General features: G+C 40.5%; 1 protein-coding gene across 5 annotated transcripts in view; it reads right to left on the bottom strand.

Annotated features, from left to right (window-relative positions):
- NCOR1 (nuclear receptor corepressor 1) overlaps positions 1 to 21,980 on the bottom strand; it is a 55,785-nt gene that overhangs the window by 14,752 nt on the left and 19,053 nt on the right. For all 5 annotated transcript variants that reach the window (XM_030230728.2, XM_030230729.2, XM_030230730.2 and 2 more), the window contains 24 exons: positions 21,707 to 21,820; positions 20,378 to 20,434; positions 19,882 to 19,934; positions 19,090 to 19,156; positions 18,537 to 18,709; positions 16,491 to 16,581; positions 15,798 to 15,976; positions 15,310 to 15,364; positions 15,026 to 15,127; positions 10,469 to 10,599; positions 9,770 to 9,987; positions 8,008 to 8,070; positions 7,525 to 7,664; positions 6,691 to 6,817; positions 5,484 to 6,039; positions 4,666 to 4,795; positions 4,205 to 4,400; positions 3,497 to 3,667; positions 3,162 to 3,322; positions 2,665 to 2,785; positions 2,460 to 2,561; positions 1,879 to 1,976; positions 925 to 1,093; positions 368 to 508 (listed from right to left, as the gene is read on the bottom strand). In XM_030230728.2, the coding sequence (XP_030086588.1) occupies positions 368 to 508; positions 925 to 1,093; positions 1,879 to 1,976; positions 2,460 to 2,561; positions 2,665 to 2,785; positions 3,162 to 3,322; positions 3,497 to 3,667; positions 4,205 to 4,400; positions 4,666 to 4,795; positions 5,484 to 6,039; positions 6,691 to 6,817; positions 7,525 to 7,664; positions 8,008 to 8,070; positions 9,770 to 9,987; positions 10,469 to 10,599; positions 15,026 to 15,127; positions 15,310 to 15,364; positions 15,798 to 15,976; positions 16,491 to 16,581; positions 18,537 to 18,709; positions 19,090 to 19,156; positions 19,882 to 19,934; positions 20,378 to 20,434; positions 21,707 to 21,820 (3,415 nt within the window). The remainder of the gene's footprint in view (positions 1 to 367; positions 509 to 924; positions 1,094 to 1,878; positions 1,977 to 2,459; positions 2,562 to 2,664; positions 2,786 to 3,161; positions 3,323 to 3,496; positions 3,668 to 4,204; positions 4,401 to 4,665; positions 4,796 to 5,483; positions 6,040 to 6,690; positions 6,818 to 7,524; positions 7,665 to 8,007; positions 8,071 to 9,769; positions 9,988 to 10,468; positions 10,600 to 15,025; positions 15,128 to 15,309; positions 15,365 to 15,797; positions 15,977 to 16,490; positions 16,582 to 18,536; positions 18,710 to 19,089; positions 19,157 to 19,881; positions 19,935 to 20,377; positions 20,435 to 21,706; positions 21,821 to 21,980) is intronic.

Raw genomic sequence — 21,980 nt, 5'->3', positions numbered from 1 at the left:
AGGTTTTCTGCAGGAATGCAAAAGGTCAGGGCAGTGTGATACCAATATTTAACTTAAGGGTGTGGCAGAGGCTGTGCTGGTGTGACCCAGTGTTTGAGCTCCACAGGACACTGGGACTGTGGAGAGCCAGGAACATCTGTCAGATGTGCTGACAGCAGGAAATGCCACCTCCAGTAGCAGCAACTGTGGTAAAACAGAAAACTGGGATCTAGTCCAGTCCTGTTTCCAACTGCAGTATTATTGCATGGATTTGGTCATTAGTGTGATTTAAATCTAACTTCTCTGTTAGTCTGCACCCTAAAAAAACTCTAAATGCTTTTACATCAATGCATAAAAGATAAAACACTCTGCAAGCAGCTGTCTTTACCTTCCAGTGGTGCAGACCCTGGAGACTCCCTCAGTGACATCCCCTGCTTTATATTTCCTTCCATTGTGTCATAGGTTCTCTTTAAACCAATTTCATGAGCAGTTCTGGGACTCCTTGTTCCTTCACGGACATTTTTAATGGCTGGTAAAATGTCCAAGAGTGTGGTCAGGAAATGTGGCAACAAAAAAGGACACATGAATATTACATTAATGAGACCACAGGCCATTAATATTTAAACAATACAACTTCAATATAATATTGTAACATTAAATATCAATCTTAAAAGATACTTTAGAGTTTGTCAAAAAGTTACTTGTTAAGTTACTCATTTATCAATATTTCAATTGAAGTTTAAAGTTACATGATACATTTATTTTTATTTTAATACAGGTCATTTTAAACCTGGTTATTTACCCTTTCACAATACAATTCAATAAATGGCAAAGAAATAGCTGAACTATATTTTTAACATGCATCTGCTTGTAAGCAGAAACACTCAGCTATGAGTTATCAAAGCAGGACCTGACTTTGTTCAGGTAGAATACACAAATACTCACCATCATAAGACAGAATATGCCCACTTTTGCCTTCATAAATGACATGGCCCTTGGCTGAGGCCTCCTCCCTGCACTTCTCTGGGCTGCTGTCCTCGGTGGCCAGGCGAGTGATGGTTCCCTTCAGCAGGGCATCGGCGGCGATGCCGGGCTGGGCCAGAGCTGGGGTACCCTGTGAGCAAACCCAGCACAGCAATCAGTTCACAGCCTCTGAGTCTTTAGGGAACAGGCAGGAGTGAAGGGGAAATACAACAAAACCAAAAGAACTTTTTAGGGCTATAAAACCAACTAATGTATCAAGTATGGCTTAAACTGCTGCCTCTCTTATAGACACTTAACCTAAATATGAGTGAGATTATTTCTGCTACCTTGTTAAACAATATTACCAGTGTATTTCACAACATGCAACATTTAACCTATAAATACCATTTGGGGAGAAGATAACATATACCACATGGTGCCATTAGGTTTTATTTCTGTCCAAAGCAATGAAACCTCCCCTTCTCATCTCAAAGCAAAATTGAGGCAATTGTTCTCTGTACAAAGGATGCCAAACCAACCAAAACACCAGCATTTAAAATGGTAGGACAAAAGGCCTGAATTTCCCTTCTTGGATTTAAATAGAACCTGCACAAGACTGGTTACACTTGGTTTGAATATTTGAACTCAGGTGTGATGCAATTTTCAGGAAAGTTCCCCTCAGTTATGTTTACCAAAGGCTCTGGTATTACTTAAAAGGCTTGAAAACTCATATATATGAAGATGAAATCATGGTAATGCTGACTTCAGCAATAGTGGGGTTTGAACATCTGATTGGATTGAAAGTTCTTTTCCCAAGGCAGTTCCTACCCAGTGATAATAATTTACTTTTTCAGACATGCAAATACATTCACAATGATAGTCTGAAGATGAAGATCTGTTTTGCTACAGCCTTCCCAGCAGTGAAAGGTAAAATACCTGAGTTATGGAGCCTCTCAAAGAAGGAATGGTCTCAACTGAAACTTTATTGGTTGGAGTTCCTCGTGTTATACTCCCCTCCTGTATTGTTGTGGTACCTAAATTGAAATAAAGACATCCTGATATATAAGAGAATAAAAAAAATCCACTCCATTTAAAATAATTAAAAATTCTATTGAGAACTGGTAGTATACATTAAAATACAGGGAAAATTTCAATTTAACAGCTGGCATATGAGGTAGTTAGGCTACTTCCTCTTTTAACATAGCCTTTTACAGACTATAAGTCTTTTATAGCATTAACTCAGAGCAGTTAATTTATTTTGTTTCGATGGATTTGCTGTAGTGAGCAGCTTTATTTTGAAATTGGCATGGCCCATAACAAATATTTTTAAGTTAGCCATGCAGACAGGAGGAGCCAGCTACAAATACACATGCCTTGGAAAACAGGGAACAAATTAATCCTGTAATCTTATGACACTTATATAATCATAGAATACTTTAAAATAACATTCAGAAGTTAATTCTCTTGGTTTTCTCAGGCTCTGACAAGAGTTTTTTAATCTGTGTGACTTTCTTTACCTCGGACCACACTTTCATGTTGTGCCCTGACTAGGAGTCCCTCAGGTTGGGAATTCTGGCTTCTGGGTGAGAATTCTTCTTGTTTGATATAGGGCAGAGAAGCTATTGAGGAGAAGAAAGAGAAAAAGGTTGAGGTTTTTTAATTTCCTCTAATTATGAATCATTAAATAGACTGTATAAAACATGTCAGCTTTTCTTTCCTTACCAGATTTGGCTGACTCTTGCTGTCTTGGCAGCCCAAGGGATATAGAACCCACTGATGGCTTTGCAGTTTCTTGGGCATAGGAAGCTTGACTGTGGGATGTTAAATAAGTGCCAGGTGTTCCCTGAAACAACAAATAGATGTTAATTCTTGTGTCTGGAATGAGGACTCACATCTCTCTTTAAAAGAGAATGCTAAAACTATTGTGATCCCATCTGGAAATGCTACAGTGCCCCACTGCCATGTCCCAAATCACAGACCAGCAGGAGTGGAGTGTCACTGGTAGTCTGGAGATGCAGGTCACCTAAACTGGATGTCCATGCCCTTAATGTGAGTAAATGTTCAATTTCTAAAGCTCCTTTGGACTTTTAGAATGATATGTACAGGTAGGTTTTAAGGGTTAATGCTGTGACTCCATAACACAGTACAAGAAGTTGAAGATTGGAGAAAGGGCAAAAAAAGTTGACATAAGACAGATTTTCAAATAATAATTCTCTTACTTGTGAGATCGAGCCTCCCATGATGAAGGAAGGTTTTTCTGATGGCACACTGGTTTTGGAGGAGGGAATGAGAGGTGGTGGTGGTCTGGTGGGTCTGGTTGTGGGCAGGCGAACTCCTTCAGGAATATTGGTTATCACCTGGTGAGGGGCTGGCTGGAGAACTTGAGGGGAAAAATTGTACATTAAACACTGCAGTGTGAACAGAAATAGCACAGTACAGCCTCACTGGGCTAGAAAAACAGTGAGCACCTATTCACATGCACACAGAGAAAATTATCTTTCTTCTATTGACTCCCAAAGTGCTTAGAGAATAATTTGATGCTCCAAATCTTTACCTGGAGGGACACTGTAGCGAGCTGCATTCATCTCAGGCTGGGGAGAGGCTTTATTGACTTCTCTTGGAGATAACCTGTAGGGTGAGGCTGACCTTGTGGCTGGATTTTGCACTTGTGCTTCCTGTTCTATTCTCTTGACCTCAGCATAAGGCATATAGGCCACTGGTTTTCCTGGGAGGGTTGAAGTAATCAGAAAGAGAAGAATCCTGAGTTAAAAATCGGAGTCAAAAGGTCCAATTCACAGCACAATTTTAAAGAAGGGACTTCTCCAATGCCAGACACACCCATCAGGTACAAACAGTGCAATTAAAAAGAAGTATTAATGTGTTCCCCCAAACTTTTGTGCCCTATTTCAGAGCTCAGTGTCCATGTATGAGCACAGTTAAGATGAATGTTTTACTGCATGGAGTACACACTTCCACCCACACCTTAAGCTTCTGGAAGGGCTCCCCTAGAGCCCTTCTCACCCCAATGTTCCATCCTTCTCTGTAGGAACAACTCATTTTTGGGTTTGACCCAAGTGGAACCAGTTTTCTGCCTTTTTATATAAAGGGGCTACAAGGCAGCTCTTCAACAGTAAGAGCAGCAGAGGGGGCAGGGTCCCTTCCAGCAAGTTCATTATCAGTTCCTTATCACACTAAACTGTCACTCTCCAATGAGGCAGCAGTGTAACACACAGACACAAGGCACAGCTGAGGGAACACCAACCTTCCCACTCCACACTGGGGCTCTTGGAGGTGCCACAGGGGCTCACAGCGCTCCGATATTCCATGTCCAGCTGCTCCTGGCGCTGCCGCTGCTCCTCCAGCAGCGCTGACTCGTGCATGGCCTTGATGTGCCTCTGGTAGAGAGCATAACCACTGACTGGGGTGCCCACGGGGACAGAGCAGGGGCTGCAGGAAACCTGGGGACAGCAAGGGGACAATGCCAGGGACAGCCCCACAGGCACTTCCTGGAGGAGCTGTGGAGCTCAGCTACCCCCTGCAGTCTGGGTGTTTCAAAAGGTTCACACCTGGTTTTAAGCTACTTGGTTGTAATTAACCTACTTTCCCCCTGAAAAATACAATAATAAAGCAAATAATATTTTTTTCATTTGTTCAACAAAATTTTCCTGACTAGATATAGGGGTAACAAACACTCCTTCAAACAGCACTGAAAACTGCCCATACCATAGGTGGGATGACAGCAGCTCGGTGGTGAAGCTGTTGCAGATCCATCTGCCCTTGCTTTATCGTGGATGATACCAGGATTGACCCAGTGGGATTTAACAGTGAGGGCTTTGACTCTCTGCTGAAGATACTGGAAAAAGAGATAGAAGGGAAAAATACCACCAAAAGGAACAAGATTATACATCTTAAAAACTTAACAGCACAACTCTTAAATTCAAAAAATCAACACAATTATCAAGCTGGACAAAGAGCTGAAAAGTCAGAACCATGTTGTGTTTTGTCCCACAGCATATATGGTAGAAGAGGCAACACATGTTGCTATATTTTCATAATACAAAGAAATACCAAAATATCAGCTCAGAATCTCCCACATGAGAAATTTATGTGTGCAGTACTTACATCAATGCAACCTTCTTTGTAGAGAGTGCTTTGGAAAAACACAAAGGATAGGAAGGACTACATGTATTTAGTCCATAGAAAATTAACAGTGGTCTACAACAAAATTATTTCACATGGAGGGCTGACATTAGTGGAAAGATGATGTTTGAAGAGGCAAGGAAGTGCACAAACACCATCACCTGCACTCTCCAAAGCCCACATGCACTCCATGACAGTGGATACTTTTGACATTTAAACATCTATCCCTGGCACTGTGTGTATATTAAACCACTGAGAGGGAGGGGGCCACTGGCTCCAGTGCCACGCTGGGGTGACACAGGAACTGCACCAACAGAACACTGAAATCCCTTCAAATACCCTCAGTGGTGTCAGGCACTCCCAAAAGAGAAACAGCTCCAGAGACTGTCCATCCTACTCACCCCTGTCTGTCAGGTTCTCCATCAACTTCCTCATCAGCACTGCAGGTGGCACTGGAGTCATTATCTGAATGGGACTCTGGTCTGGCTGCAGTAACTTGCTGGGACAGGCTGTAGTCCATTTCCTCTGGTTCTGACTTTTCCTTGGGTTTCTCCATCTCTCTCTCTTTGGTATCACTCTCTATTTTCACTTGAATATTCTCCGGTAGCCTCATTTCAGTCTCTACAGGTTCTACTTTGGTATGAACTGGAAGAGTAATCACAGGCTTAGCTTCAGCTGAATGGCTTCTACTGTCCACCTCCATAGGCTCCTCAGCCTCAGTGTTTATTTCTTCCTTGACCTGTGGCTCAGGGTTCTGAGTTTCAGCTGTTGTTACACTTTGGGCTGGTAAGGAGGGAGATGTGCTGGTTGCAGGTTTAATGGCAGATTCCTGCTCTGCTGGGGCCTCAGTGGTTACTTTTGGAGCAGCAGGCTCAGATGGAGTTTCTTCAGTTGGTTTAGCAGGTTCTGCTGGAGTTGGAGATGGAGCACTTTCTGTATCAGAACTATTTTCAGCACCTGGGGAAAAAAATGTTTTGCCATGAAGGTTCAATCAATAAAATCTGATAAATTGGGTGCAATAAGGATCCATCAATCTCAACCATCCATCTGCAATAACAATTTTGATTTATTACAGAAATGGACAATTGGCTGAATTACAGAAACACTGTAACTAAAAAATACCAACTACTCAAACCCCAAAACTTAGTCATCTTCTCTCATTCATTATGAATTCTATTGCCTTTTGCTCCACAAAAGACCAGCCAAGATTGACTGATGTTGAGTGTCTATAAATAAGCAGTTGCAACCAACAAATATATATTAAAAAAACCACACACACACACAAAAATACCACTTGAATTTGCTTGTCTGAAGCTTTACTGAGACTACCAACTACCAAAGGTTACATTTATTCAATTTGACTTGTTTCAGCACTCCAGATGACAGCATAATCAAAGCATCTCAAAATACTAAGCAGCAAACATCTTTAGGCTGCTAAATTCTAAAGATGCTGCATCTCCTTGAGTGAGTTCAAACTGCTGAAACTCAACTGAAAGAGCATTTGAACAACACCACCATGAAGTGGAACACAGCTTTCTGAGCATATGATTAGCACAAACCATAGGCTCCTTTCTGTGCACACACCAGTTTCCTTCCCAGGAAAGTTACCTTCACTGTCTTCTGGGTTCTCTTCTTCATTAGATGCTTCAATGTCCTCATCCTCCTGAGCTGACACAGTGGAAGCCACGCTCTCACACTGGGACACATCTCGCTCCTCTCGGGGCCTTCGTGAGGACTGAGGAAGACACAGCATTGACAATGTACTGAAAATTCACCATTCTGCCTTTTACCACATGCCCATTTACCAATCTGAGGTTGAAATGAAGGACAGAGACTCTCTATTTAGCACAGTCATTCACAAGGGGACACCTTTCCAACTTCAGCCCAACTTTTGCTGCTCCTGACCAAAACCAAGTTTGGGAACAAATCACAGTCCCACAGCATGTTTGGGGGACAACAGAACAACTGCAGCAAACAGACCCTGATGTTCTTCACCTCAGTGAGAGTAGTACTGCAGCTTAGAGGGTTCCAACACACAGCATTCTACTATCAATGTCCCCAAACCTTCAGTTCCTGGACTTCTACCACCTCTCCTGCTCTGCTTGGTAAGGTCAGTGCCTTCTGTGTTTCAAGGAGCTGTTGTACACCTACAGCTGCTCATGCACTGGTGAGGAACGTGGCTTTCAGAGTACTGAAGAACTCTTCAGGCTCAAGTGTTTTACCTAGCACAAAACCTTCTCTTGCGTTTTAAAGCAAGAAGTGGTTATTGTCACAGGTCAGTGAGTACCAGACACCCTTGCTAAGAGATTCATGTCACAACACAAAAACAAGTAGAAAAGGAAATCAGTGGAGATTGCAAAACAGCCTTAGTGAAGTGTGATGCATGGCTTCAGAAAGATCCAAGTTTTCTCCTGCAAAATATTCAATGTCCACAGCACTCACCTTCTGTTTGTGCTGTTGGAGGAGACTGTCCAGGTTGTGTCTCCTTTTGTAGTTGAAGTAGAAGTTCTTACACTGAGCTTCACTTTTTGTCCCAACCATTTTGGCAATCGCTGCCCAGTTTCGCCCGTGTTCCACTAGACCTGATCAGACATAAAAGAACCAATATTTACTGTGATCAATAACTCAGCTATCCAAACCTCAATAAATGGAACAACAACACCTACAGGAAGGTAAGATAGAGAAATACTGCTGTCCAAACAGTTCTAAGTAACCCAGAGGAAAAGAGTCAACATAAGTCTCATAAGATGATTTTGTCTGTTAAAGCTGCTTGCTCTTTCTCTTTTTACAAGAAAACCAACAGCAATTTTCAAATCAGCATCATGTTGGCAAAAGTCACAGTAAATATATTCAGTGATTCAGTAAATCCTTGAAATTTTGTAAATGCAAATATCCAGAAGAAGTTAAAGGCTTTACAAGGTTTACCTTTCTTAGCAACTTCCATTTCTTCTTCTGTCCAGCGGGATGTCTCCACAGGCTCTGTAGAGGCTGAAATAGAAACAAAGACACTGAGCAGAGAAAAGACCAGGATTCGTTATCATGGCACCAATTATGCATCCCATAGTCCAGAAATCTATTTACATTATGGCTTGCTCAGGCCACTGGGGAAAGCTCTCTTGTCAGAAGGAAGCAGTCAATCTCCATTAAAGCAAGTCAGAGATACAGAAGGAACCACCAAAAGCTCAGCAGAGAAAACTGTTCAAAACAATTCTGCCTACAAAACTGGGATTAATTCTCTGTCAAGGAAGATTTGTAAGTAACTTAGATGCATTTATCACTAAAATTTTATTTAAAATGTCAGTAATTACCATCAGCTAGTAAGAGCAGCAATCCAACATGCTCTAAGCTAGTTCAGTGGTGTCTCACTGCTGGAATGGTTATTTATTGGTTAGTGAGTGTCAAGAAATCTGCTATCTGCTGTTCCTGTATTAACTGAGAGTCCAACGGGATAAATGGACAAAAGCAAAGAAAACAAAAAACCCCAGTAAGTAAAAGTAAGCAGGAAGCTAAGTATGATACAATACAAAGTGCTTTTCATTCACTCCTCTGGATTTTGTATCATCCTATTTAAATTTCTGAACAGCACTGAGCTGCACCAGCCTCCATCTATTTCCTTTCTATAAAATCTGCCATTACACACAGCATGTAACAAAGACCCTGCAACAGCTTCCATTACCAAATCACAAAAGTAGGACACTAAAGTATCTGATTCACTGAACAACTATTTTGGATTCTTCAGAAAACCCTGCAAAAATGGTGCAAAAATAAAACAAAAGCAGAACCCATTATTGCTTCAGACTTATAAAACCCCACTGCATCAATGGAGCAGGAATATTTCTCACAATCTCTGTTGTTTACAGTTGTACAAGGCCTGACATGCCCACTTGCTCTGCTCCTTATAGGCAGAACAGCTGAGGAACAGAAGAGCAGTTACAGGCTCTAGAATAGCAGCAGCCTGTAACTACCCAGCTACTCTGCACACCCAGACACACTCACTCACAATCTCACACACTCGTGCACACTCTTGCATGCTACTCACACTTGCTCACACCCTTGCACACTTGCTCACACTCTTGCACGCTCAAGTCACACCCTTGCACACTCGCGCACACACACGTTCACTCTGGTATTTCTGCATGAACACAAAGTAGGTCAGCCTTTTCCAAAATACACTCAGAGACTGCGTCATCTTTTTTAACCATACCAGCCAAGTAAGTAACATTTCATTTTTAACAAAGCCTCTTGCCATCTAATGCAGAAACAACAACTTGCCAAGATCTATTTCAGCTTATGAAACTCCCTGAAGTACTCAAATATCAGGCCAGTTATTTAACAGCATCTTCCCTGAGCTGCAGCCTGTAAGTGAATCTGTGTCACGGGCACCTGGATCTCTGCAGCCCCATCACGGACCTGCCCAGGGAGACAAGGTGCCACCACACAAGGGCTGAACTGCCTTTTCTCCCCTCACCTCATTCTAACAGTCAGCTGACTGCACATGCACTATTCACGAAGTTACACTTGTGAAGCTTAGCACTTCCACACGGTCACAAAATTATAAGCAGGGCTAAGAATAAATCTGGAATATTAAACAAGAAAACAGAAGTGCGCTGCATGCCTGGAAACAGGCCCGTGTCAGTGAGGAGCCATGACCAGCTGGGTCCCTGGGAGGGCTGTAAATGCTACTCACAAGGTTCTGGTGGGGGTGGCAGAGGTGGTGGTGGCTCTTCAGTGGCTGCAGCTGCAGCAGCATTTGCTTGTGCAGCTTCATTTGTCATTGATCTGGTGATTCTGCCCTTACGCCGACCCTGGCTGTTGGCGGTTTTTCGGCCCCGAGGAGCTGCCTGCTCCCTTTCCTCTGTTTCCTCTGGTGCAACTTCAGTTTTGTCCTTTTCTTTGGTATTCTCTCTGGGAATAGGTAAAATATAATTCAGTCACATTCAGAGAGCCATTGTGAGCAGATATTCCTGAATATCAACAGACAAAAAAACCTCCAAACCTCATAAAAAAACTCCAGGAACTCAAAAGATGCCTTTAGTGAAACAGAATTCACTTATTGCCCACAACTTCCAGTTGCCAAACAGTAACACAGATTTTGTCAACTTCAAAGAAAATATGAACACTCCATGTGTGACAGAACATATGAGAAAAGCCCAAACCAGCAAGATATGGAAATCGTTACATGTGCAAAATAATAATTCCATTACTTTTTCCATTGATCTGATTAGCTCAACAAGAAATTTGTATGTCCAAAAAAAATTGTTTCATACACAAAAGGAATACTTTTCAGTTCAGAATTCACTGGCAGGCTAATGCAAATCCTGTTCTGATCTTTGCCAAAACCTGCAATCTAGGGTGAATTCATGCATTTCAGCACATACACACTTACTTAGATTCCTCCTTCTCATCCTTCTCCTCCTCATCTTTCTTTTCCTCCTCTTTTTTTTCTGATTTGTCCGATTTTTCCTCTTCTACCTTTTCTTCTACCTTTTCTTCCTGAGAAGGACGAGCAATCTGTTGCTGAAATGAAATAGCATTTAGATGATAACTTGATCACACAAAGGTGCAGCATCTTGTCCTCAGAGCAGCACAAGAACTGATGCTTCCTTACTTCTCACCTGATAATATTTGAAGTTACAGGCACTGCACAGTGGTCAGCATAGAACAGAATAACTCTGCTTTGTATCATATAAATTCCCTGGAAGTACAGGAGGTTTCTGCAGCATGAGCACGGAGGTGATTGTGTACAATCACACACTGGCTGCTGTGTGTCCAACTAAAAATGAACAGCTACATTTTAAAAGTGCTTAGGGAGGTTTGACTTATGGAGTGAGGGTGTTGCTCCTCTCAAATTTTATTTTTAACTTTGTGTATTTTATAGTGAAACATGATCTTACAACTGGGGAACAGAAGGTCTTGTAGCATGAAAGTTATCAGCAGCTCCAAGTGGCTTTCTTTCTCAGAACTGTCACTAGTATTTAAGAAATACAATTGTTAATAAAATTGGGTTGGGAATGTTTGACTTAAATTTCCAGTGAGTTTACAGAAAAAATTATTAAAAGAACCAACAAAAACTGTTTTCTCTGCTGAGATGACAGTTTTACAAGCACCGTGTCTCAAACAGATACCCAGAGTACATTTGGCAATTCATGGAAACACAAGGACAGAGAACGACAAGACAAGAACAGAGAATTACAAGGTTGCTGTTCTAGCACTTCATGAACTCAGATTTTACAGTCTACTAAAAATTCCTCAAAATAGGACTTTCTTTTTCACAGAGAAAGCAACCTCCCTATGAGTGCAGCAGCAGGTGTCACTGTTTCACTAACTAAACTGAGTCTGGAAATAGTCACAAACTGACTTGGTTTTGACATTTTAACAATGTGAACTGGAGCAAAAACCCTAAACACTAACCACTATCATCTTGCTGCAAATTATTAGCAATTAAGGTGCTGGTTATTGATTATGCAGAGACTTCCTTCAAGCAAGATGTCAGAGATGTGCTAAGATAAATTATTTCCACCTTGCTAGACAGATTGACCTGAAAACAAGGAGTTAAAGTGCACTAAAAAAAAATTAAAGAAAATTATTTTACATCTAATCTATTTAGAAAACAGTTGTTGAAAATCCTGTTTTACCAGGCCAACTTAACATCACTTGGTTCTCTTCTCATCTCTTGGTTGTTACCCAGTAACTTTATTTAAGGTGCATAATCAATGCATAAACACAAACCTTGAAGGAGTCGAAGCCTCGGTCAGTGACGTTCCTGCACATTCATCTGCTGATTGAAACTTTTACTGTCCACTCAAGGGGATGGGCTGGAGCTCAAGGCACGGCTCAAAAGGGCAAAACCCACCCAGAAGCAACATCACAGAGCTCCTTAGCAGAGGCTGCCTGACCCAGCAACGTGTTTATTCCAGGAAATGGTGTCATTCTGCCACTTAAGCTGCCTGCAGCAGTGCTGCCCCTCTCACACAGCACCTTCTAATCTCCCCAGAGTCACCAGAGGTGATCCCCGTCACACACAGGCGGTGAATTTCTGTCTGCTCACATCACTGGCTCCCACCTGCTGCCAGCCACACACACTGCAGGGACACAGCCAGCACTGAGCACTGCTTGGCCACCACAGTCATTTAAAACTTCACTTAAGGAAGTTCTTTCAACGAGTTATCTAAGGAAATTCTCTGTAATCATAGAATCACAGGATGGTTTGGGTTTGAAGGGACCTTGATGATCATCCAATACCAAACCCCCTGCCATGGGCAGGGACATCTCCCACCAGACTACGTTGCTCCAAGACCTGTCCTGAACACTTCCAGAGACAGGCAAGTTAAAGCACCATACAGCCATGGCTTTCTCTCAATTCTGTGTTAAAAATTTGCTCTACATTTGACAAGCTTTGGTTTAAGACATTTGTTCAGTTGCCTCTGTGACACTCTGGAACAGTTCAGGCAGAATTTTATAAAAAACCCTTTCTAGACCTATTTGAGGACAAACACACATCAGAATTTTAGTAGCCTTGCACCTCTTCAGATCCTTGATCCAGCACTCAGTCTCTCTCATGTGGAAGCCCCCACACTGAAACCTGAGCCAAGCTGTGCTCACTGCATTCTCTGAAGGACTCCAACGTCCTTACCAGGATTAATATCTCCTCTGCTGCAATATTCCACTTGCTTGCCTTCTAATTTACAAAAATATATGAACTATTAAGAGTTTAAGCTGAAGCACCTGTTATTGGCCTAAGCCCATCCTGGAGCACCTCATAAATCTTACATGACTTGTGTTTGCCAATCAGCAAGAAAGTTTCAAGTTGCTACTGAGAGATATGAAAAATATCAGCTTGAAACAAAGCTGGGGCACAGGAGGGGGAAGGGGTGAGCTGCTTTCTGCAACTGTCAGATAAAAGTTCTGGCAAGCCAGGCAGTTCAACCCTCTCAAGTTCTTTTTTACTAGCTGTTATAGATGCTGCTAATTAATCATTAATAAAATTATAAATACATATATGATTTTTTGCACCATGTAGTTCTTTTCTATTAACATGCTAACTGCAATACTTCTGAATTTAAACTTCCAGAAGTGGTAACATTTCCCTTTTAGAGTGCTGAGAGTATTTCCTTGAGTTGGCAAGTCCGGCTCAACCCTCTCCAGAGCTAAAAACCTGGCACTTTCTTGCATCCTTCACAGAGCACACATTAAGCCTGGCCAGCAGTTGCCCAAAGTTTAGGGATCTGCTGTAGCACTTAGAGAAGATCAACAACCAGCAATTACTGAGTATAACTCTGCTACAATTCCAAGAGCAAGTAATCTGAGCTGAACAAACCTTCAGTGCTCCAACTGATGTATTCAGTTACTCACATATAAATCAGCACTCACAGGAGCAGTCACAAAGTCAGGCAGAGCACCTTGAGCTGAGTTCACCATGAAAATCCATGCCCTTGTGTCTAAAGCTGGAATTAAAATCTTTCTGTTCTATATACATTATCCAAGGTAAGCAAGCATTTATGGGTAGAAAAGTCCATGCAAATTTTGAATTCTAACAGTTCCAATATTCTGAAGTTTAACAATGTGGAAAAGACATTTAAATACACAGTAATGACTTTCTAAATATCTCAAAATCTCCAGTTCCACTGCACTAGGCTGAGCCAGTTCTGTCTCCTCACCCTTCAGAACAGCACTCAGCAAGGGCACCCCTCAACATGAGACACTTCCCATGGCCACACCAGCCTCATCTTACAATGGCACAAGGAGCTGAGCCCTCCAAATGGCAGCACTACCTCTGCTAAGTGTCCACAGTGACTATCCACATTTATTTCCATCTTTTCATCTGCCACACACCCAGACTTGAACTGCAATCGTTCCCCAGCCAATACTCCAACAGCAATAACCCTTCCTATTAAAAAGGATTATCAGACTTAGAAATTCTTTCAGAAGTCCTGGCAAAATTGAAGTTATTTCCAGTGATTTTTCCCATCAGAGCAGAAGCTCTGTGAAATCCTGTGCACCATGACAATGACCTTATCCTAAGCAATCCATCATTTGTGGGGTACAGACAAGGTGCTCTGCCATGACAGGACTCCTCTGGCAGAACACCAGCCCATAATTCCAAAGATTTAAGCACAACAGCACCACAGAAGCACAACCCCATGGCTGTTTCTACTGAACAGGATCCACTTCTCAGTTGAAGCTGTTTTAAAACAATTTCATATTAAAAATATACTTTTACTGGGACTCCTAGAGAATGTTCAGTATTTGTGTATGTCAGTGCAATATTTACTGCATTTACTGCTGGCAGAGCAGAGTTGTGCAGTCCCAGAGTTTCAGGGTTATTTTCTTTCCCAATACCCACATTAACCCTGCTAGCCCAGCACACGTATTTATAAGCTTTTGGTACATAAAATGTTGTTCTTTTTCTCTCTGAAGACTTCCAAAGGAACACTTCCTGAATCAGCAGGATTTTTTATTCACATGCATTAAATTGGTCTCTTTCTTCTGGCTCTGGAGTTCTACTTTGACTTTGAGCCTAACCACCAAATAAAGATCACTATTAATTTCTGCTTTTTGACAAACACTGACATTATGAGCTGATTATATATTTTCCACTTCAAGTCACATGCTAAACCTAATTTCTCTTGGCTCCAACACAGGATTTAGTGATGGATTCAACCTCAATATCTGTAGCAGAGTCCTCAAAGAAAATGAATTTTTACATTAAAACAAGTAAGAAATGTGCAAAGAAAGAAGATAGTTCAGAGAATTAGAACCAAACTAATCAACAACACCCTTGAGGTCAGGATCACTTAAATTTTAAAAGGGCAACAATACAGTAAAGGAAAAATAATTATTTCCCCCCCATGCTTACAATATGTTGCCATCTCAGATAATGAAACAGTTGTAAATATGAAGGAATAAAATAGCAATACCCAAGTGATGAATAAATTCAATGTACCTGGTTTCTTCCTCTGCGTTTGCCATAATTCCTTCGCACAAGGGCTTTATAATTTTCATTTTTCTTGGTCAAATAATAATATAATACACAGTCAGGAACATTCTAAAGTGAAAAAAGCAGGAGAAATCAGGGTTTAATCTTAATGAAAAGACAGGAGCTTTTAATTTCTCCAAACACTTAAAACTATTTAGCCCCCTGACTAAAGTAAAAAAGCTTCTATTTATTTTTATATTGGAAAGTTAGGGATGCCACCCTAAGTTCTGTTTATGTTAAAAATGTCTTACCTTTCGTTCCAAGTAGGAAGCAATTAGACCAAAGTTCTTGGGATGTTGGACAAACCTTCAACAAATCAGAAATTATGTCAGTTTAACATAATCCATGATCAAACAAGAAAAGAATCTTGCAAACAATCTGTTCCATCAGCAAGCCCTTCATTTACACAAGTGAAATTAGCCTAAAAAGCCCAGTTTTCAGATTGTGTAAATTTAGAACTGAGCACTTAAAATGGAATTCCTTATCTACAGTTCTCATTTTAATCTCAGCACAGACTTTTGAGAAAATTTTGTATTTAAGGACTAAATGCATGTGAGCACACCCAGATGAAAAATAAGTCTAAAACTTTTGCAATATTCATGACAGCCAATTAAGAACATTTTCAAACACTATTGCACAAAGGCTTCAGCATTCCTGATTTTGCTTTATGGGGTTGGGCATTTAACAGTTATTCTGTCATTTCAAGGCAATAGAAAGAAAAGATAAGAAAGGCCATTACTTTTCCTTAAAAATCTCCTTCTCATGGTCTGTCCAGACATTCATGAACTGCCTGTCTTTATAAACTTTCATGGGATCCTCCATCAGGCCGTTCATGTTGATGAACTTCACCCTTCTCTGCTCTGCATCGAACATCATGGGAGGGATGACAGAGAGCTGGCGCATTTGCTTCTCATTATTCTGCAGAACAAAAGACAAAGTAAAGAACACCCAAAATGCCGCTACTGATGTTTACAGTTCTTGAATTACACAGCTCTTAAAGCTCCACATTCACAAGCAGCTTGGAAGTTTCTTTTTATATACAGCCCTTGCAGAAGTTGTCACTATCGCAATGAACGCTTATGGGCAGCTAAAGGAAATAGTGTCACAACTGGTGAAACACCAAAATGATGGAGGCTTTGAGAAGAGGAAGAGTTTTCACATGTGTGTTACAGCTGTAAAAAACTAGGTTGCAGCAAGCCTGCAATGAACAGCCACATGAGAAAAATCTAGGGCAGATACAATTAGAAAGCAAAACCCTCAAAAGAAAAGTGTTTGTAAGATCTGCTTCAAGCCACACTTCACACAGATTCTCTTAAAGAGAGAAGAGCTTTCTCCTCTCAATGAAACAAACCCTCTACAATACACCTTGCACTGCCAGTGAAAGGATATTTATGGGCTGTGCTTCTACAGCAAAGCACAGCCACCAGCTCACCTCCTGCTCAGAGAGCCCATCGATGATTTCTGAAATCTCGTGCTCACTTCTGGCAATGGTTGCTGAAAGGCCAGCCCCTCTTTGGCCAACTCTGAAATGAGGGGAAAACAGAAGGAAAAAGGACAAAGTGGAAATCAGCTCTATCTGCAGGTTTTGTACACCACAACAACCTCCAAAATTCCCTATAATGCTGTTAGCAGTCTCTCAAATCAGCTAGGACTGTTTTTTCTCAAGGAGAGTCAGAGCACAAACTCTGTCATGTCCTGCTTGGCTTTACAGTGAGTTTGCAAAGCTCAGCAGAAAGGGCACAAAAAGAGATGTTGCAACCAATTCCACTGCAAAGTAGGTGCTTCAGATAAATGAATTACCTTCTGCTGAGCATGAGAAATGTTCATCAGTGGCACAAAAATTATCCCCTTAATTAGTACAATTGATAAACCTTGAAAGAGCCTTTTTTCGTTTTTTAAGGCAACTACACTAAATTTGCCTTTTATCAGTTTGGTCAAGTTACTAATACAGCACTGAGATTTGTAATAACAAAATAAAATTTTCCACTTGTGAATAGATGGGGAGAGCTGTAATTTGGAAGGATTTTTCACCTTGTGATGTTTACTCTTAGGAACATCATAAAAATAAAAACAACATAAAAATATACTACAGCATGTGGGTCAAAAAGCATTTCAGAGGTAAAAATCACTACTAAATGGAGAGACAAAATACCTCAAAGATTTTACTGAATTCACCCATTTGCACCAAATCTGAGTAAAAAACCCTTGCATGGCTTAGAGCACAGCTATAGACAGAGAGGCCATTATTTTACAGAATGTAAATATAATGTAAAGAGATGACCCTTCCCCAAGTAGTTTGCAACGACAAAGACATGAAATATTCTTGATGTGAAACTTCTTATGTCTGAGTGCTGTTCCCATTCTAACACTTTACTTTCTTCTTTTCTTGATTCCAAAAAATCTTGCAGCCTTCACAGTGTATTGCAAACTCTCTGCTTTCCCCATGTTTTATGACAAAAAGGTGATGCAGACAGATGGTTACAAGAGATGAGATTAAGTCTTTATGGGGCTTGAACTCTCCAAGGTGTATTGAAATGATTTCAAACATCAGATAAACAGATTTCAACACAACTGAATCAAACTTGACCTAATTCTAATTTAAATCCTATCTCTCTACCTACAGCTCTGCAAGGTGAACTCTCAAGTGAACTGCACTTCATTCCTTTTAAGATTCCTTGTAGTTTCCATCTAACAAATGTCTGATAGATTAAAATTAAATAATAGGGCCTTAATTGTCACACCTTGAATATTTTAAAATGTAAAACTGTCTGGAATAAAATTATCTGGCAAGTACAATAAAAGATCAGTCAAACTGTTAATTAAGAAGATAAATGGTTTTTAAGTGTGGAGGCTAATGAATACAGGGATTATGAAACACAGGAGTAACACAGAAGGTGACAGAAAACTAGCAGTGTAAATTAGGGTGTGTGCCCAGAATGAACAGGCTCATGGGAAGCTGATGCTCCAGCTGTCTTCAGAACTCCACAAACCCCTTTCTGAGCAGCTTAACTCTCCTCATCTCACTGACACCACAACCTCAGCAGCCTTTGCTAATTAGCCCTTTTCCTGTGCTCCTTTTGGAAAATGGGGTTTGACAGCAGATCTGAAAAGGGACATGGGAAAGGAACCCTGTGGACATCACCACAGCAGCCTGAGAGGACACCAAGGGGTGAGGCTGGCACTGCTGCCACACTGCAGGGGAGGGACAGCAAAGGGGACATAGGTGACAGTGGACAGATAAAGTCATGGAGATCCTTAGGATGGGAAGTGAAACTTGAGCTCAATGCCATGGAAAACACAGCGAACAAAGGGAAGAACTTTTCACTTTATACTCTGTGACACACCAATATTCTTTTTAAAGCAATAAAGTCATGAACATAAACTTAATAATTAAAATTAACTAATTTTATTATAAATCATTTTATAACTTAAGACTGAAGAGATATTTTGCAGGAATGTTTCAAATCTCCAGTAATACCTTTGGAATCTTTCTTGCTGTTCTCTTTGCTTCCTGATTTCTGGGAATTGTTTCTCATAGTACTCCCGTGTTTTGCTCTCCTTGGCTTTCCTGCGTGGATTATTTTCTATCCTGTCCACTTTCTTCTCCCATGCCTCCATCAGCTGATCATAACGTTGACAGATTTTCTGCTCCTGTTAAATTCCAAAAGCAAGCCTTGAACTAAGCAAAATACACCAAGTGATCAGTACATGTCACACGGGCAAGCCTCTGGAATGCACAGATTTTTCCTGCTCCAGTCCATGCCATGCTGAAGATGACTTATATCAAACTTCCAGCACAGAGAAAGTGAGGAAGTGGATACAAAAATGGAGATTTTTAATATTATACATGATTTCTTTGCTTTACACATCCTATTGGTATTTGGTAATTGGCATTACTGCCTCCCAGAAATATCCCACAATTGTTTCAGCTTAAGGTCTTCTTTTTCTGTCAATATATTTGGGAATGCAAGACAAGGGTCCAGACAGAAAACCAGCCACACGCTCCTTTTAGAAAACCAAGGTGCTCTTACCCGTTGTTTTCTTGCATGGTTCCTTCTTTTAAAGAATAGGATCAGCTTTTTCCTCATCACCTGGTTTCTGGAAAACAAAATAAGGGGGAAAAAGTGAAGTATATAAAAATCAAGCACTTCAAAACTACTCAACAAAGCCCATCTCAATTCCAGATGTCAGATCTTTATTATAACAGTTTCAGGGTAAAAAATAGGGAAAATTCCTAATGAAGTTGAGATACCTAAATCACCTAATACTGTATTTTTTCAGAGAGGAGATTCTTGAAGATGGCTGGAATAAGAAATTGAGACACAGAAAGTTCCAATTTCAAGGCAGGTGCTCTCCTTAACCACAAGAGATAATATGTTAAAATGAAAAAAAAATGGTTTAAGCTATTATGCTTTTATGGGGGAAAAGTCTTTGCAATTCAGCCCTCAAGCTAAGTTTTCCAATACATTATTCAAGAAATAAGTACTTTGGAAGTGCTATACAAATCTATTTGATAGAGTGGAGCAAGAATTACTTTTTTTAAGAGAAGTTTTTAAACGACAGCCAACTTAATGTTTATTATTTATTTTTATCTTTAAATGAAGATGGAAAGCCAGAGCTTCCCTCCACCTTCAGCACATATAATGCAAACCTTGCAGAACTGATTTACAACAACGAAATCAGAAAGTTACATGGACTGGAAGCTTTTAATTATGGTTTAAACTGATACATCCTATTTGGAGATGATAGCAATGAAAAATGTCAGGGCATGTTCAAGTCCAGATCCCCTGAGTGGGACAGTGAGAGGGAATTAAAGCACTCACGTTTTGATGTTTTCATGGTAGACCTTGGTGTCTGAGGGCTGGTTGTAAAGTGGCTGCAATTTGGGATGAGAAAGGAACACTTAGCACTTTGCAATGCATGGAACTGTAAATGTGTATGCACCACATTTAACAACATTTTAGTATTCTGAGAACTGTGCACTCAATCTGAGATGCAGCAGAGCTGAAGGGACTACAAGAAATTCAGCACAAAGCACAAATTTCATTACTTAAAATTGGATTATCACTACTCCTGCATATAATAGTACTTCATTTCTTCATACTTCAAACTGTTCTCTCAAACAGATTAAAATCTACTTTAAAAATCACACTTACATGGCCAATGAACTCACTCAAGCCCCAACTCACCAGTGCATTCAGACACACATTTCTTCTATGCATACTCACAGAACTACAGCTGTTCAGCACAACAGAATTACAGCAACTGGCAACACAGAAAACAGTACAAAAGAAAAAAAAACAGAATTCGACAACTTACCAATTCAACTTTTGGACCAAGACCTTCAAAAATCTTGTGAGCTTCTTCTGCTTTTTTCTGCAAATAAGATTTTTTTGGTATAGTCTGAGTAAATCCTCTGAAGTTCATGTCAAATGTGGATCTGAACTCTATGTTCTCTGCTAAACCCCTGCCTGAACACACGAGATCCTTCTTAACCTACTTCTGCAATGTTGCCTCAGCAAATAAAGAAACCTGTACTTGAATTGTTTAGTAGTGACTCTGATCTCCCAGTCTGGAAGCTGATAGAGCATAAAAACAGAAATTGACCTCTGCAGTTCCAAAAAACTGTGCATTTCATAATAGAGCAAATAATTATAAAGAGGAAGAAAGGTGTCCAGTAAAATAAAGTATAAATAGCTTTGAAAAATGGAATTAAGAGACTAAAATTCTCCAATTGCCAAATCTGGGAGTGTGAATCCATGAGTACATAAACACACAAACTGTGTCAAAGGTCCTTCACTCACACCAAGTAAAAACCACAAAATAATTCTGACCCCTCCTTGCATGCTTGAATTCTTGGGACACAGTTGTACTGTACAAAATCTAGCATTGTTTTGCAGGGGTTTTTTAACTCCTCAAAAAAACCCCAATCTATTGTAATAGAAGTTAGCTGTTCCTCTAAACTACAGAACAAAATTGGGAAATTAAACAAACATATACCACTCTCATAGAAGATCACAATACTTTCAAAACCCCAGATATCTGACTCCCTAATCTCAAACTATCATGGGAAAAAAAGGCAGGAAGCATTTTTGCTGTTACTGTTGGCAATATTACTGAGCTCCTGAACTTTTCTCAGCACTTAAACAACACAAGCTCATAATTCACCCATATATTACTACTTAGGATTTGGATAAATGAACAGATATGAAGTGCCAGAAGTCAGAGTTTATAAAGAAGGCACAAAATCCTACAACATATGCAGTTTTTTCTCTTCAGCACATTTAAAAGTAGAGGCTTCAGCCAAGTTTGTCAGCTCATGTGAGGAACAGGGAATTCAAGATGAATTTCTGAGGCATTTTTCATATAACACACTTAAGAGAATATATAGGAGTGTTTATATATATCTATAATTCTTGCATCTCAGCACAAGGATGAGACCCACAGCTCAGAGTGCTTAGGAGATTGAAGGAAGATTCCCATGATTGAGAATAAAAACGTCATTAAAATGTCTTTCATTTAAAGAGCCAAATGAATAGCAAAAGAGGGGTGGGTAAATCAGTAAAAGAGAAAAATTTGCCCTATGGAAGTACATGAATGTGAGCACAGAGGCAGGGAGAGGCCCTGGGTGAGGTGCAGAGGACTCACCCGATTCTCATCGTAAATGATCTGGACGATGCTGCGGTGCTTCTGCTCCACGGGAGGAGGGGACACCGGCCTCTCCGGCTCGGGAGGCTTAGCAGCTTCTTCTTCAAGTTGTTGCTAAGAGACCAAAGAAAGAAAATCAGCCATCCATGTTCCCCCCACCAGTAATTAGTCACCAGAGATAAAATACGCAGCTGATCAGTCAGCACTACCTCTTATTTTGCTTTGCACTGACAAGGAATGAATGAAATGGTTTTAAGGCCCACAGGGACAATAA

The sequence above is a fragment of the Serinus canaria genome, chromosome 19 (assembly GCF_022539315.1).
Source record: "Serinus canaria isolate serCan28SL12 chromosome 19, serCan2020, whole genome shotgun sequence".
Classification (NCBI taxonomy): Eukaryota; Metazoa; Chordata; class Aves; order Passeriformes; family Fringillidae; genus Serinus; species Serinus canaria.
Note: the sequence above shows the minus strand (reverse complement) of the source record. Positions and strands in the feature narration are given on the sequence as shown.